Here is a 14,932-nt window from a genome sequence, read left to right on the forward strand (position 1 = left end):
AAGCTAAGCCCCGCCTCCCTTCTCTCATTGGTCGGCTGAACCGTCAGTCAGAATCGACATCCATGTTCCAAGATGTGTTTAAAAAGCACCATGGACGGAAAATTGGTGAACTTGTAATGTCACAGGAATTTAAAAGGGTCTCAAAACGTGTTGTTGCACAGAGTTGTGCATATTAAATACCTAATTTTTTTGTTTGATTTTATATTCAAAACCATCAAAAGTCCCTCCCTCACTGTCTTAAACCAAATCACACTTGATTTTTCATGATACTTTTAATTGTTTTCAGCGATTGTACTCATATGTATGGCTGAGCACCAGCAAACCGCTTTTGTTTCCCATCACTTTAAACAAAAACACTGTAATTGAGACATTTGAACTCAACAGCAAAATCATCACCGGTTAACAATAAAATAAAAACATTACCTGTCATGATGATGTAGACAAAAACTTGACTGCCATTTCTTTCATTATTTTATTGATTCGATTATTTATTCCAATCAATAAATAGCTATTTTATCTGTCCTATGTGATATTATCTAAAGTTCTAAACTGTATGACAATTTGTTGTATTTTCTGTTTAAACACCAAACTTGAAACGCTTGCATGATTTTTTTAAAATGACGATGTGACTCCTGCTGTTGAAACGGAAATACAGAGTGTTAAAAAACAAAAAAAACAGCCAAATGACAATACAGGCAAACATCTTTATTCTGTTATAAATTAAAGCATGTTATTTCGTTATTTTATCAAAAACTTTTCCAATCATAATATGTTTATGAGATTTCTTCAGAGTGGTGATGTGCACTGCGCTCAGACATTGCAGTACACTGATTCAGATTCATTTGTGATGAGAATGGTGGCGTATGTCACGTTTGGAGACTGTTTGGAGACCTGGCTGCTGTTCATATGGCTGTGGCTGACAGTGGAATAGACTAGACTGTCTGGGGAAATCAGGGAATCACTATATTTGCTGGTATCCTGGCTTTGAGCTGTAGATGACGGCAGGGCATCAGATGATTTGATCTTTTCTCCGGAAACCGTTGCATACCCTGGGGTCTCGTCCATTGCTTTTTCTGTTAAAAAATACACTTGCATTATTTTAAACTGTCTCATCCTTTCGTCCTTCTAAAGAATGAGTCGCCGCTCTATGTTATTCATACCAGAATATGTGCTAATCTTCCTTTTTTGCTTTTTGAAGTATATGAGAAGAACTAATGCCAGGGTGAGTGTGATTACTCCAAGGATTGCTCCAATGTACAATGGTTTCACTGCAAAGAAACACAAGATCAGTTCACATAATTCTGTGTTTTACGCATATGGTACTTTTGTGTTTGATGGCTAACTAAAAACAACTTACTAGAGGATTGGGTACTTTGATGAAATTGCTCAGTTGGGTTTGTTGTTGGCTTGTCTTGTTTTGGTATAGGAAAGAAAATTGGAAACAAGCACAAAGACCCACAGAGGGAAAACTGAATGTATTCTATGTGCCTTTTTAATTTACCAGTGCTGTCGCGATCAGGCTCTTTACATATATGAGCTGAAATATGAAAAAAAAAATAATAATAATATATGAGACGTGTGTCGTAAACACGAAACAGCGTAACTCAAGGATCCCCTGTGTATATATATACTATATATCGCCATATATGTGTGCATATATATAGTATGTGTGTGTGTGTGTGTGTTTCTGTCCTTAAGACTTGACTTAACACTTAACAAAGAAACACAAAATCTGTTCACGGAACTCTGTGTTTTACGCATATGGTACGTTTGTGTTTGATGGCTAACTAAAAATATCTTACTAGAGGATGGAGTACTTGGACGAAATTGCTCAGTTGGGTTTGTTGCTGGCTTGTCTTGTTTGGGTGCTTTTGTTGTTCCTAAAAACATATAGGAAAGAAAATTGCAAACAAGCACAAAGCATGAATAGGAAAAGATAACGTATATGGTGTAAAGCAGTCAGCAACATTTGTAGTGATTTTGTGTGGCAGGATTTCTGCTGCCCTCCTCAAAGTTGCTTTGTGCCAAAAAAAGTGATACAGAATGGATGGACGGACAGAAAAGCATATGGACGGATAGTTTCCGATAGCAATTACACATGGAATTTAGAGTTTCTTTAGTTGGTGTTATGAGGTGTAATCTCTCACGTCCCCACACTGAAAAATATTCCCTGGTGCAGACTTAATGAAGAGGTCAAGAGTGTTGAGTTCTATATCCACTCACCTTCTCTGACAGTGAGGACAACCTTTTCGTAATCATCTTTAATCCATTGTTCCCATCCACACCAGTAGGTACCAGTATCCTTCTTTGTCAGCTGAGAGATGTTAACTCTGAATGTTTTTCCATAATCTATTATGCTGTATCTTCCTTTTGAATACCATCTCCTCCCTTTGCTTTTTATTAGGACATCGTCAGCATATTTACAGTTTTTCTCGCAGAAGTATTTGATGTCATCAGATCGATCGTCGCGAGAGCATGTTATTATAATGTTTTCCCCAGATATTCCTGTGAATTCAGTCTCCGTGTTTGCTGTCCCTGCACCAAACAAAGAGAAGAATCAACTTGTATCACTCACTTATTTTGTAACTTACATTTCAATGGATGAAGACAGTAGAGAAAATCAACAATAAAGACAACTGAAGTGAGCTATTTCTTACCATGCATAAGAAATGCGATTACAAGGAAAAGTATCTTCATGCTTTCATGAGTTCTCTTTTACGTTTAGTCTCTCAAGTTGTTCTTTTTTCGGTTATTGCTTAGTTCCTCTTTCCTTTTACTGCACTTCCTCTGTTGACTCTCTTTGCCCCTGAAAACCCTTGCCTTATGAAAAGAAAGACTCTTGTTTATTAAGTTGTTTATTAAAACAATCAACAGTACGTGAGAATTAAATGACTTGAATGAATGAAAATATACACAAGCACCCACAATAAAATTGATTAAAAATGGAGATAAACAGTTGTGCTATAATATTTTTAACATTTCTACTGACAGAATGTCTGACAGTTTGGAAGATTGACAAGGCACTGAATTAGGTAAGGAAAATAAATTTCTGGGAAATTATGGTAAAAAAAAGTGAAAGTCAAATTAGATAATCCAATGAATCAAGTAGCATCTCACAACAAAAATATATGAATTACAGCCCTAGTGAAAATATTGTATCCTGATTATTGAATAAGCCTTTATAAGGTAAAAGATGATCTTCTAAGTGTTAATATTCTTGCAAGAGGAAACAACAACCACGCATCAAAAATACAACATAGTGGTTGTTTAAAGAATATACAGTACTTCTCTGATCTTCTTTTTTTAAAGCTGTGTAAGCCACTACATTATTTTCACTACATAATAATGCTATGCTCTGTCTGTGTCTTCTCTTACCCCACAAAAAAGAACCTTATCAGCCTCTATGAAACAAACAGCTAAGTTCCAGACCACAAAAGAGTCATCGGTCGCTATGAAGTCAGAAATGTGACACTTGCAGTTAAGAATTGGAAAGATCAACATTTTACACAATTTTCCATCACAGCAGTTAAATGGGTTGTGTGGTGGGTACCAACCATCAAACAACAACCAAAAAAAAAACAGCTACCAAAACAATCAGTATAGTCATGAAATAATTCACCAAGTCCACAATCAAAAGTTCATGGTGGAGAACTATTCTCTTTTCAAATTCCTAACTTCTGGAGACTGAGCAGTCTTCAGTGCCCCAAGTGTTTTCCTTTGGGAATTTCTTTTGATGAACATAGGTCATGATAGATACATTCCTCCACTTGACTGAGCTTTAAATAGAGATTTTCACTGACGCCGAGGCAACCTGGAGACTCTTGATTCTCCACTGTAGGTTCTTTGGGTGCATCTTCCAAATGAGCGATATACCGCGGACTTGAGGCCCCGCAGTGACCTTCATTTCTAACAGCAGGCATCATGATCTCGTAGTCAGATGACATCTGTTGGATGATCGCATTATTCATATCATTAAACCTGTTTTACATGTTATAGTAAACAAATAAATAAATAATATTTTTAACAATGTTATTAAACTATGCGGCAGGCTAAAAATAATATGCAGTGAATGACTCTCGGGCCAGGATTTGGACACCTCTGTTTTACTTCAGTTCAATTCCAGATAATACCAAGTAATGTGGGTTTTAATGTGAGCAAACCTCTACATTTTGTTGATGACGTCGGATGACTTGCTCGGCTTTCATAGTCACTAACAAAATGAGTGTATAAAGACACACACATATGGGAACTGCACATGTCATTGCAACCACAAGCAGCATCGGGTTAAGTTCTGTAAGGAAGTACAACAACTTGTGTTTAGTGTGACTGGAATCATTTATACGTACAGTAGACTTGAGCTGTGCTAATTGGACTCTTGTCTGCTCAACTCAAACGGCAGTGTATTGAAGTGAATTTCAACTTTCTGTATTGTTGGCACCAAACAAAATACATAAAGAATGGATACATAACAATTTAAAAAATATATATTAAAAAAAAAACGATTTTCTTGTCAGAGAAAATTTGTATTTTTGAACACATTTACAAGCAGCATGTACATTCAAAATGTGCATTATTTAGCTGTAACAAGAGCACTAGCTGTGTTATGTTTCTCACTTACTCTCCACGATGACATTTTCTGGAGTGACCACTGTACCGTTTATTAGAAATGAAAACTATCACAAGCATTAAATGTTCAAATCGATGAACAGTTGATATATTGACGCATTTGATCTTGAAGTTGAGCAGCACAAACTGTATAACAGAGATTACGGTCATATGCATGTAACTATGGCATATGGCGTTTTTGCGTTTGATGGCTAACTAAGAATAACTTACTAGAGGATGGAGTACTTGGAGTTGGGTTTGTTGGTGGCTTTGTTGTTCCTAAAACGATATAGGAAAGAAAATTGCAAACAAGCACAAAGCATGAATAGGGAAAGATGACGTCTATGGCGTAAAGCAGTCAGCAACATTTGCAGTGATTTTGTGTGGCAGGATTTCTGCTGCCCTCCTCAAAGTTGCTTTGTGCCAAAAAAAAGTGATACAGAATGGATGGACGGACAGAAAAGCGTATGGACGGATAGTTTCCGATAGCAATTACACATGGAGTTTAGAGTTTCTTTAGTTGGTGTAATGAGGTGTAATCTCTCACATCCCTGCACTGAAAAATATCCCCTTGTGCAGACTTAATGAAGTGGTCAAGAGTGTTGAGTTCTATATCCACTCACCTTCTCTGACAGTGAGGACAACTTTTTCGTAATTATCTATTAGATCCGGTTGATCCCATCCACACCAGTAGGTACCAGCATCTTTCTTTGTCAGCTGAGAGATTTTAACTCTGAATGTTTTTCCATCATCTATTATGCTGTATCTTCCTTTTGAATACCATCTCATCCACTTGCTTTTTATTAGGACATCGTCATCATGACCACAGTTTTTCTCGCAGAAGTATTTGATGTAATTAAATAGATCGTAGCGAGAGCATGTTATTATACTTGACTTAACACTTAACAAAGAAACACAAAATCAGTTCACGGAACTCTGTGTTTTACGCATATGGTACGTTTGTGTTTGATGGCTAACTAAAAATATCTTACTAGAGGATGGAGTACTTGAACGAAATTGCTCAGTTTGGTTTGTTGTTGTCTTGTTGGGTGCTTTTGTTGTTCCTAAAAACATATAGGAAAGAAAATTGCAAACAAGCACAAAGCATGAATAGGAAAAGATAACGTATATGGTGTAAAGCAGTCAGCAACATTTGTAGTGATTTTGTGTGGCAGGATTTCTGCTGCCCTCCTCAAAGTTGCTTTGTGCCAAAAAAAAGTGATACAGAATGGATGGACGGACAGAAAAGCGTATGGACGGATAGTTTCCGATAGCAATTACACATGGAATTTAGAGTTTCTTTAGTTCGTGTTATGAGGTGTAATCTCTCACATCCCCACACTGAAAAATATTCCCTGGTGCAGACTTAATGAAGAGGTCAAGGGTGTTGAGTTCTATATCCACTCACCTTCTCTGACAGTGAGGACAACCTTTTCGTAATCATCTTTAATCCATTGTTCCCATCCACACCAGTAGGTACCAGCATCCTTCTTTGTCAGCTGAGAGATTTTAACTCTGAATGTTTTTCCATCATCTATTATGCTGTATCTTCCTTTTGAATACCATCTCCTCCCTCTGCTTTTTATTAGGACATCGTCATCATATTTACAGTTTTTCTCGCAGAAGTATTTGATGTCATCAGATCGATCGTCGCGAGAGCATGTTATTATAATGTTTTCCCCAGATATTCCTGTGACTTCCGTCTCCGTGTTTGCTGTCCCTGAACCAAACAAAGAGAAGAATCAACTTGTATCACTCACTTATTTCGTAACTTACATTTCAATGGATGAAGGCAGGAGAGAAAATCAACAATAAAGACAACTGAAGTGAGCTATTTCTTACCATGCATAAGAAATGCGATTACAAGGAAAAGTATCTCCATGCTCTCATGAGTTCTCTTTTACGTTTAGTCTCTCAAGTTGTTCTTTTTTCGGTAGTTGCTTGGTTCCTTTTTCCAATTACTACTGCACTTCCGCTGTTAATTCTCTGTGCCCCTGAAAACCCTTGACTTATGAGAAGAAACATGTTTATTAAAACAATCAACAGTACTGTAACGTTCCCGGACACAGATACGTGAGAATTAAATGACTTGAAAATGTACACAAGCACCCACAACAAAATTGTTTCAAAATGGAGATAAACAGCTGTGCTTTAATATTTTTAATATTTGTACTGGCAGAATGTCTGACAGTTTGGAAGATTGACAAGGCACTGAATTAGGTAAGGAAAATTATTTTCTGGGTAATTATGGTTAAAAAAGTGAAAGTCAAATTAGATAATCCAATGAACCAAGCAGCATCTCACAACAAAGCTATATGAATTGCAGCCCTTGTGAAAATATTGTATCCTGATTATCCAATAAGCCTGCATAAGATAAAAGATGGTGTAATATTTTTGCAAAAGGAAACAACAACCATGCATCAAAAATACAACATAGTGGTGATTTAAAGAATATACACTACTTTTATGATCTTCTATTTTTAAAACTGTGTAAGCCATTACTTTCACTGAAAATGGGACCATGTGTTGCACCCTCAAAGAGAAAGATGCATAACACTGGCGTTCTTCGTTTCGGCAACTTTACTTTCCCAGGTTGTTGAAGGTTACATGATTTTTCCATTGTACACACGTTGACTCAGTAGCTTTTTTTCTCTTTTTTTTTTTCTGTCCCCTTCTTGTTACCTTCTCGAACTCGCACTTTGGTGGTGGTGATAAACTACATTCTTTCGCCACAGATGCCCTGGGCCAGGCTGAGGGAGGTTTGGTTGCCAGTGTGCACCTATGGCCTCTCCAACCTCCACCATTCACACCCGGGTCTTACACCAATGTGAGTGATACTGGAGGCAAGGTGGGTAAAGTGTCTTATCCAAGAACACAATGATGCATGCATGACTCGGACAGGGCAGGAATTGAACAGTGTGCAACATTTAATAACGCTTACTTGCAATACCTGCATGAAGTCAACCATCCATTGAGTTAACAAGACTGTTGTATTTTTCACACACACTTTTTTCACCACTATGAAGACCATCGCAAGGAGGGGCAGCTGAGAAGATGAAACGTTGCTCATCTTTTTCATGTTTATAGCGCCCTCGACTGGCCTATATTTCATGGTGCAGCCTAATCCTAAAATGACTCAATTTTGTTGTCATATTTTTCACAGAAAAGCTATTTCACTGCCTCAAATTATTCCCCATGTTTCTAATCAGATTGTGCTAAATGGCATCCCTGTACTACTCACAGCCCTTTAGGGATAATAGTTTCATGACTTGTCATACATAGTCCTCAATTTATTATTAATGTTATTTATTCAAATTTGACTCACAATTGCATCAATACAAAACTTCGTATTACCAGACCACCAATTGACGGATTTGTTTGGCCGTTTCCCTGTTTGACTTAGTAACTAAACCATTGCTGCTGTGCTCTTATGCACCTCTTCATTTCGTTGTACTTTGTATTACGTATAAACAAATTATCTCTAGTTTAAGATGTTAGCAAGGCATCTTGATCACAAGTTGGCATTGTCGTAGTCAGTGCCGAGGGAAAGGAAAGACAAGAAAGACAAACCAATAAAAAACCTATCCAGTCTAGATTTTCCTCATCTGGCTGGCTGAATGGAAGATGTGGCAAGCAAGGAAAGATTCTGCCCATTAGTTTGCAGGCCACCAGGTGATTGAACGCGATGCGGCCTTACTGGTGACATTCCCTCGACCTGTGTACAAGAGACATGCTTGAGTAACCTTTGTGTAAACATCAGCAAACATTTTTTTTTTTTGTTTCTGAGTCACACTCACATCTTCTTTGTTTGCGCCTGCTCTGCCCTGAGCTTCTGAAAGAATCATTTGGCAAAGCTGAGCATGGGTACGATACTGTTTTGTTACATTTGTGTGTGTGTGCCTCACCTGCACTACTTTTCCAGTTCCTATAGAACATCAGCGGAATGATGGCGCAAACCAGAAGAGCCAGGCTAACAGACACAATGATGACCACAGTGATGTCTGTGAACATGACAGATGAATACAGTTGGCAACAAACCATAAATCTAGCCATACGTCATGTGATGCATTCCATAAACATCACTATGCTTGCACAAGGTCTGTTCACATGAACAACCTCCAAGACATCTTCTAAACTGCATGTTCTTATCAGGCTCATGGATAAGCTGGAGCTCATCCCAGCTGACTTTGTGTGAAATGTGTTGACTGGTTGTCAGTCATTGTCGGTCAAATTTAAACAAACTCACTCTCAAATTTGAACAGTTGAGGTTATTCATTTATGTTTTTGAAATGGTTATTGCTCGTGACTATTTATTTATTTATTTATTTATTTCCTAAACAAATTATTGACCTTTGGTGACAATTTTGTTTGGTGTCATACCATGAGATTCCACTCAAATTTGATTGAATTATGTTTGGGAAACAGTACTAGCCCTTCATGCTTCCATCCTTAAACAGTATTACTGTACTAGAAAAAATATATAAATATATATCCGTCAGTAATTTACAGTGTAATTTTTTTCTGCTAAGATTGTATTATTTTACATTTCCGTCCTCTACAACAAGTTATTTCCATAGTAAATGTATTTTTTTATGTATTCATAAGATGGAACACTTTGGACATATCACTTATCCAGCTAAAATTAATTCTGAAAAGTTTTATTGCTTCACTCGATGTTATTTTAGTGACCATTTTGACCTTCTTCAGTTACTTGAGAGCAGGGATCGACGGCTCCTAAGTGCTAACTCCACAAGATGAAAGCGTACTGTCTCCATTCAGCCATTTTTTTCTGAGTTGAGGTGGCTTGTAGAAACCACGAACTGGACAGGTACTTATAGTATAAGTGTTGAGTCATGTTACAGACACACTTAGGAAGGAAGTTGTGATTGGAACCTGAGAGTTTGGTTGTTGCTGTCTGGTCAGTCTCCACCTCGGGAGTGGTCATTGCTGATGCTGCAGGCAATCTCACAGTGCTGGACGGAATGTTTTCTGTAAGCGTCTGTGGGCTTGCAGAGGGGGGAGATCCAGGAGGAAGCGCTGACAACAACAATTGTATACAGTAATCCCTCCCTATAGCATTATTCACCTTTCACAGCCTCGCTACTACACGGATTATTTTTCACACTTATAATACATTATTACCATCACTCCAGAACAGATGTAAATTACTTTTAAAAAAAAGTATATATATATGTGTATTTGTGTGTGTGTGTGTATAAAATGATCTCAAAATGAGTAATAGCAAACAGAACTAACTTGCCTTTTATTAACGAAAAAAAAGAATGAGCCAAAATTCGGAACTCACCTGAGATGCAGTAAAACATGACAACATAAAAAACGTCCATCCTTTCTCAAAAGGAATGCTGAAATGATGGAGACCGAGAACTCAACTGCTTCACATTCACTCAACACATGATGAGTGCCTGGTAAAAACAGCTGCAAAGATTTCACTGTTTTAGATTGGTTGTAGTTTACGATGACGACTCTACAGTAGGAGCAGTCGGGTTGTCTCTTCTCCTCCTTTATCTGTTGCTCAATCTGCCCATGACTATCTTCCGGCCTCAACATGAGTGTTTGCAGCTATTGTTTTAGTAGAGGGGTGTGTGCCTTGGTGCATCACCCACACAAAAAGCTGGGAGGCTCAAAACAGCCGTCTGCTGACTGTGTCACGGGTATCTGTAGTTATTCTTGGAAAATATTGTCAAATAAATGTTTCTTGTGACTATTCAAACCAAGCCATTTTTGAACCATTTTGTCCATTGTCCAACAAGCAGCTTTTATTTGTCACGACTTCCGTTCTGGTATTCGCCGATAGCGGTTCACATTGTTGACTAGTTTAAATTTAGGGACAGGTGACAGTGAATAACAGGACAGGATTGAAATATTGAGACACAACAAAGGCGGAAAGGACTGTACGTTTCGGTGAAGGCAAATCGCTTCGTACGCGGCCAATCACAGCTCACCTGCTTTCTGACTTTGGACGTGTGACCTTTGTAAGTTGAGCCCTTAAGCATGCAGTTGACAGCAAGTGGCAAAATGGTCACCCCCTGAGATGAATCAAACCAGGTGGATTTTGCTGCTTCATCCTTTTTCAACATATGCAATATTAATCACAATGCGTACCATGTTTACGCAAGCCTAGCGAGGCCACATAGAACAAACTGTTCTGAAATTCTCAAGGAAATTGATTGTGTTGTGCACATAAAATATGTTCAACAAATATTCATGAGAAACAGACAAAGGATACTGTGTATAGTATAATGTTTACAGAAATGCATTTGCCTGCAGAAGTGATTGTGACCTGGTACAATATGAGTTAATATGCTGGGGGACTCATGACATGACTCTGTTTTCAACAAATATTAAGGGCACAAAACGTTACCAGTAACTAATGTGTTCAAATGAATAAACAATTCATTGTCCCTAATGCACAAATAGAAAAGGTAGGCTACAACAATTCCAGGTGGAGCAACACAAGCTGCCAACTTGTGACTTTTATGTTAAATCATTTTAACAAAAGGTGCAAACATTTGTTGATTGTCATATTTACAAGTAACATTTATTTGATCATACTTAATATATGCCTTCTTGGGAGCGTGAATTGATGGAGTTTATAGTTTTAGTAGGAGTTGCAGTTTTAACCAATTTTCTTAAATATCATTGTTTTAACAAACTGGACAGACTTTAATTTATCATCATGTAGGTGAAGCCCAATTTTTAGATGAAGGAGCAATGTCAGTCTTATTTTTGAAGGTATCTTGTTTGAGCCCATGAATGCGAACTTCTTTGCCTTGTCAACAGATCAGTTAATACATCACACACAAATCAAATCCTTACTTTTTATTGCTCTTAAAACAACACTTTAAGCTCCAGAAAGCTTACAAACAAACATTTCAGCAAAATATAATAATCTCATTCATAGAATTTAACACTAAACAATATTGGCTATATTTACAATTTAGCCTGTAGTATTGTACAGTTTCTAACGAGGCATTTACAATATGGGCGATCTGGGTCTTATGTCCCATATGTATGGTGTGACAACAGTGCACAACATTGTCTCACACATGATGCCATATAAAAAATAAAATAGAATTGGCATTTGCTAGAGTCCAGTTTGGCATCTTTATGACCGAGGCAGAACTTGGGCGATGGTGTCCCGAGCACTTTGACTGAGCCGCTCGGGGAACTTAACCTCATATTCTACTATCAGGTCACCTCTACGATCGGGGCGCTTGGGATACGGCAGCCCCTCACCGCTGATGCGCCTCTTCATCCCGGGCTGCACCACATCAGTTGACGTCACTGTGACGACTCGGCCTTCCAGCGTAGGCGCGTTGACTGTGCAGCCACATAAGGCCTGGGAACAGAAGCAACATGCAAGTGAGTGAAACAGATCAAGAAGAACCCTCATTTCCAGCACAGTGAAAAGGTGTATTGGTTTTTGAACTTACATCTCTGAGTGAGATCTTGGCTGTGTAAACAATGTCTGAGTTGTCACGCTTGAACACAGCATGCGGTTTGTCCTTGAGCACGAAGACCACATCTGCGGGAATGTTTGTCGGGGTTTCATCCCCCTCTTTGGGAAACGTGATTTTAGTTCCTTCCTTCCATCCCTTCTTTATCTGCACCTCGAGGATTTTTTCCTCTTTCCTCAGCGTTCGCCCGTCGGGATTCAGCCTTTTGCGAGAGATCTTCATTTTTTTCATGCAACCAGACAGCACTTCTTCCAAGGACACTCGCAGCGAATGAACCACAGGGGGGTCTTGTTGTTTCTTCACAACACTACTGTGACCGCCAAACCCTCCCATATTGGAGCTGAAGGAGCGGGGGAAGCCGCCGCCACCACCCATTCCAAACCGTGCAAAAGCATCGTCAGTGTCCATATCCTCATCCATGCCGCCATTGCGCCCACCAAAGAATTGCTCAAATGGATTTCGTCCTCCAAAAAACTCTGAAAAGATGACATGGGGGTCCCCTTGGAAGGTGTAGCTGAAATTGCCTGGGCCACCACCACCACCACCACCACCTGCGGGTCCACCTCCTTTCAGACCTGAATAAAATAGGGTAAAACAACATAAATATGAATGGAACAATTGTGGTGAGTGTTGTTTTGCGTTTCCTTGAAATGCACAATTTTACTCAAATATATTATTCAGTTTGAATTCTCAATTGGGAGTTATTAGTCGTGACCCTGATGCCTGTAAACACTGGCTAAGTTTACATTAACTTGGATTAAAAGCCTGAAAAATGATTTCTTCAAAACTGATGCATGAACACGCAAGTTCTAATCGAGTCAATATCTTAGTGTCAATGAAAACAATGCAATCAGTACAATTTTTAATCTGAACTCTGATCAGATTACATACATTTGTCCATTGTAAACACAGCCAGAGATTCTTGAGGCAATATCGAAATCACAAGATGGACCGAATGTCCTAAAACCTAAACCCACTATCCACTATGTATAGACAGACCTACCCATGGCATAATAAACAATATCATTCAGCAATTCTTACATACACTGCCAATTCGTCAAAAAGCAAATAGTCTAATTTTTCCTATGACTGCTATTCAGGTATGACCTGTATATAATAAAAAAAAGTAGAGCTTAAACTGGGGCTCCAAATTTCCAATGCCCAGCTGCATTGACTTTCTTTTGACAGTTGGTGACAGTAAATAATGGTGGAAATAGTACATTAAAATGTATTCATAAAAGACATGTGACATTTTAAATTAGTTGAAGGCTAGACCCATTCCCGAGAGACCTTGCAGTGTATAGTTGCCATGGTAACGTTGACTTGCGAACACGTTTCTCCCAAGTCACAATTTCACATCCATTACTGCTGTGGCGTACTTAACTGTGTACATTCATGACCCGCATTCCAAACGAATTTAGATCACTCAATTTACTATCCCAAATATTAAACGGCATGACGCGAGACTTAAATTAAGAAGACACGTCACTTCAACGTCGCATATTATTTCCACCGAATTCCGACAACACAAGTAAAGGACTTCCATTAAGTTTGGGCTTTAAGAGGCTCGCTTTCGTTTCGAGGCCCATACACAAAGTTTGACAACCAATTTTAAAGCGAGTGTGCATTAATAGACACACGGGACGACGTTTGTTGGCTGCTACCGTCAAAAGTGGGCAACCAAAGAAAACAACATTCTCGCTATTTCCAATGACATCAAATTGAACAGACGCTTACCTTCTTCCCCAAAGCGATCGTAAATGTCCTTTTTCTTTGGGTCACTCAGGACATCGTAAGCTTCGGCGATTTCCTTAAATTTATCTTCAGCTCCCGGTGACTTGTTCTTGTCGGGGTGGTAACGTAGAGCTTGCTTACGATAAGCTTTCTTGATGTCGTCCTCAGAAGCGTCTTTCTTAATCCCCAAAATGTCGTAGTAGTCTTTCCCCATTCTTCCCCTCTCGGCCGTCAGCCTGTCACTCGTTTAGATGCAAACGTTCCCTTCCCTCGTCCAACGTGCTGTCTCAATTCAGCGACACGCCCGAGACCGTGTCAATATAAACCGTGTGGAAACTTCCAGAGATTTCCATAACAAGCCAGCACGATCTCCACTGTCGCGAGTCCGGCGACTGAAGTAAGCCACGCCTCCCCATGCGTCACTCCGTGATGCCTTCAATTACAGTCAGAAATATTCCAGTACAGTAAAGCGCTCTCACCTTTTTAGTCTCTCCATAAAGCAACCTATTTTTAAAGTAGCGTGTGCTAGTTCTTATTGCACAGCCAACATTGACCATTATGACTTGAATAAACTATGTAAAAACACATACGCAACACTCTAGACCAGTTGTTCCTTCTCAGTCAAATGTCAAAGCAAAGTGCTGACTTGAACATTTGTTTGTGAGGTGTGGCCCAGATTTTCGCACACTTGTGGAGGAATGTACTGAAGCAGTTACTCAGGTTTTGAAGAGAGAAAATCCGGTCACTTCTTTATTGAGGTGCGGGGAACTAACATTTACAACACTTCATCAGGTTTTCTTCCAACTCCACTCAATAGCATCAGAAAAAACTAATTCAATAATATTTTTTAAACGTTATTACACTTCATTGGAGGACAATTCAGGCACCAATATTTCTGCAAAAAAAAAAAAAAAATGCATTTCCCAAAATGCTTGTAAATTATTGTATGTAGTTGTACCAAATTAAAGGTTGCTCTTAATTTGGTCTGTCATAAGTGTGATGTCTTTGTAATGGTTGAGCAAAAGAACAGAGATCAAGGGTTCAAAGAAACATCACAGATGAAAGATTAAATTATATAAGATTGAAGATTGTTTTAAGCAGGCAGACAGTGTGGT

General features: G+C 38.7%; 2 protein-coding genes across 18 annotated transcripts; both read right to left on the reverse strand.

Moving 5' to 3' along the window:
• Nucleotides 1-690: 690 nt before the first annotated feature.
• Nucleotides 691-9,634, reverse strand: LOC119121842 (CMRF35-like molecule 5). 17 transcript variants are annotated; one of them, XM_037249885.1, is made up of 11 exons: nucleotides 9,499-9,634; nucleotides 8,511-8,606; nucleotides 8,403-8,437; nucleotides 6,448-8,320; nucleotides 6,268-6,325; nucleotides 5,229-5,485; nucleotides 1,803-1,880; nucleotides 1,502-1,522; nucleotides 1,358-1,411; nucleotides 1,161-1,268; nucleotides 691-1,073 (listed from the first exon to the last, which is right to left on the reverse strand). In XM_037249885.1, the coding sequence occupies exons 4-11, from the start codon at nucleotides 6,485-6,487 to the stop codon at nucleotides 811-813; spliced, it is 879 nt and encodes a 292-aa protein (XP_037105780.1). In that variant the 5' UTR covers nucleotides 6,488-8,320; nucleotides 8,403-8,437; nucleotides 8,511-8,606; nucleotides 9,499-9,634; the 3' UTR covers nucleotides 691-810. The 17 variants fall into 17 exon arrangements, with proteins under 17 accessions (XP_037105780.1, XP_037105755.1, XP_037105725.1 ...); XM_037249860.1 differs by having other exon boundaries at nucleotides 1,358-1,420; XM_037249830.1 differs by lacking the exon at nucleotides 5,229-5,485 and adding an exon at nucleotides 5,598-5,669 and having other exon boundaries at nucleotides 1,803-1,865; nucleotides 6,014-6,325.
• Nucleotides 9,635-11,706: 2,072 nt separating this feature from the next.
• On the reverse strand, nucleotides 11,707-14,428 carry dnajb1b (DnaJ heat shock protein family (Hsp40) member B1b). The gene is made up of 3 exons (XM_037249807.1): nucleotides 13,821-14,428; nucleotides 12,060-12,658; nucleotides 11,707-11,965 (listed from the first exon to the last, which is right to left on the reverse strand). Exons 1-3 carry the CDS (start codon nucleotides 14,029-14,031, stop codon nucleotides 11,732-11,734), a joined length of 1,044 nt encoding a protein of 347 aa, XP_037105702.1. The 5' UTR covers nucleotides 14,032-14,428; the 3' UTR covers nucleotides 11,707-11,731.
• Nucleotides 14,429-14,932: the final 504 nt, after the last annotated feature.

This window comes from Syngnathus acus, chromosome 1 (genome assembly GCF_901709675.1).
Source record: "Syngnathus acus chromosome 1, fSynAcu1.2, whole genome shotgun sequence".
Lineage (NCBI taxonomy): Eukaryota > Metazoa > Chordata > Actinopteri > Syngnathiformes > Syngnathidae > Syngnathus > Syngnathus acus.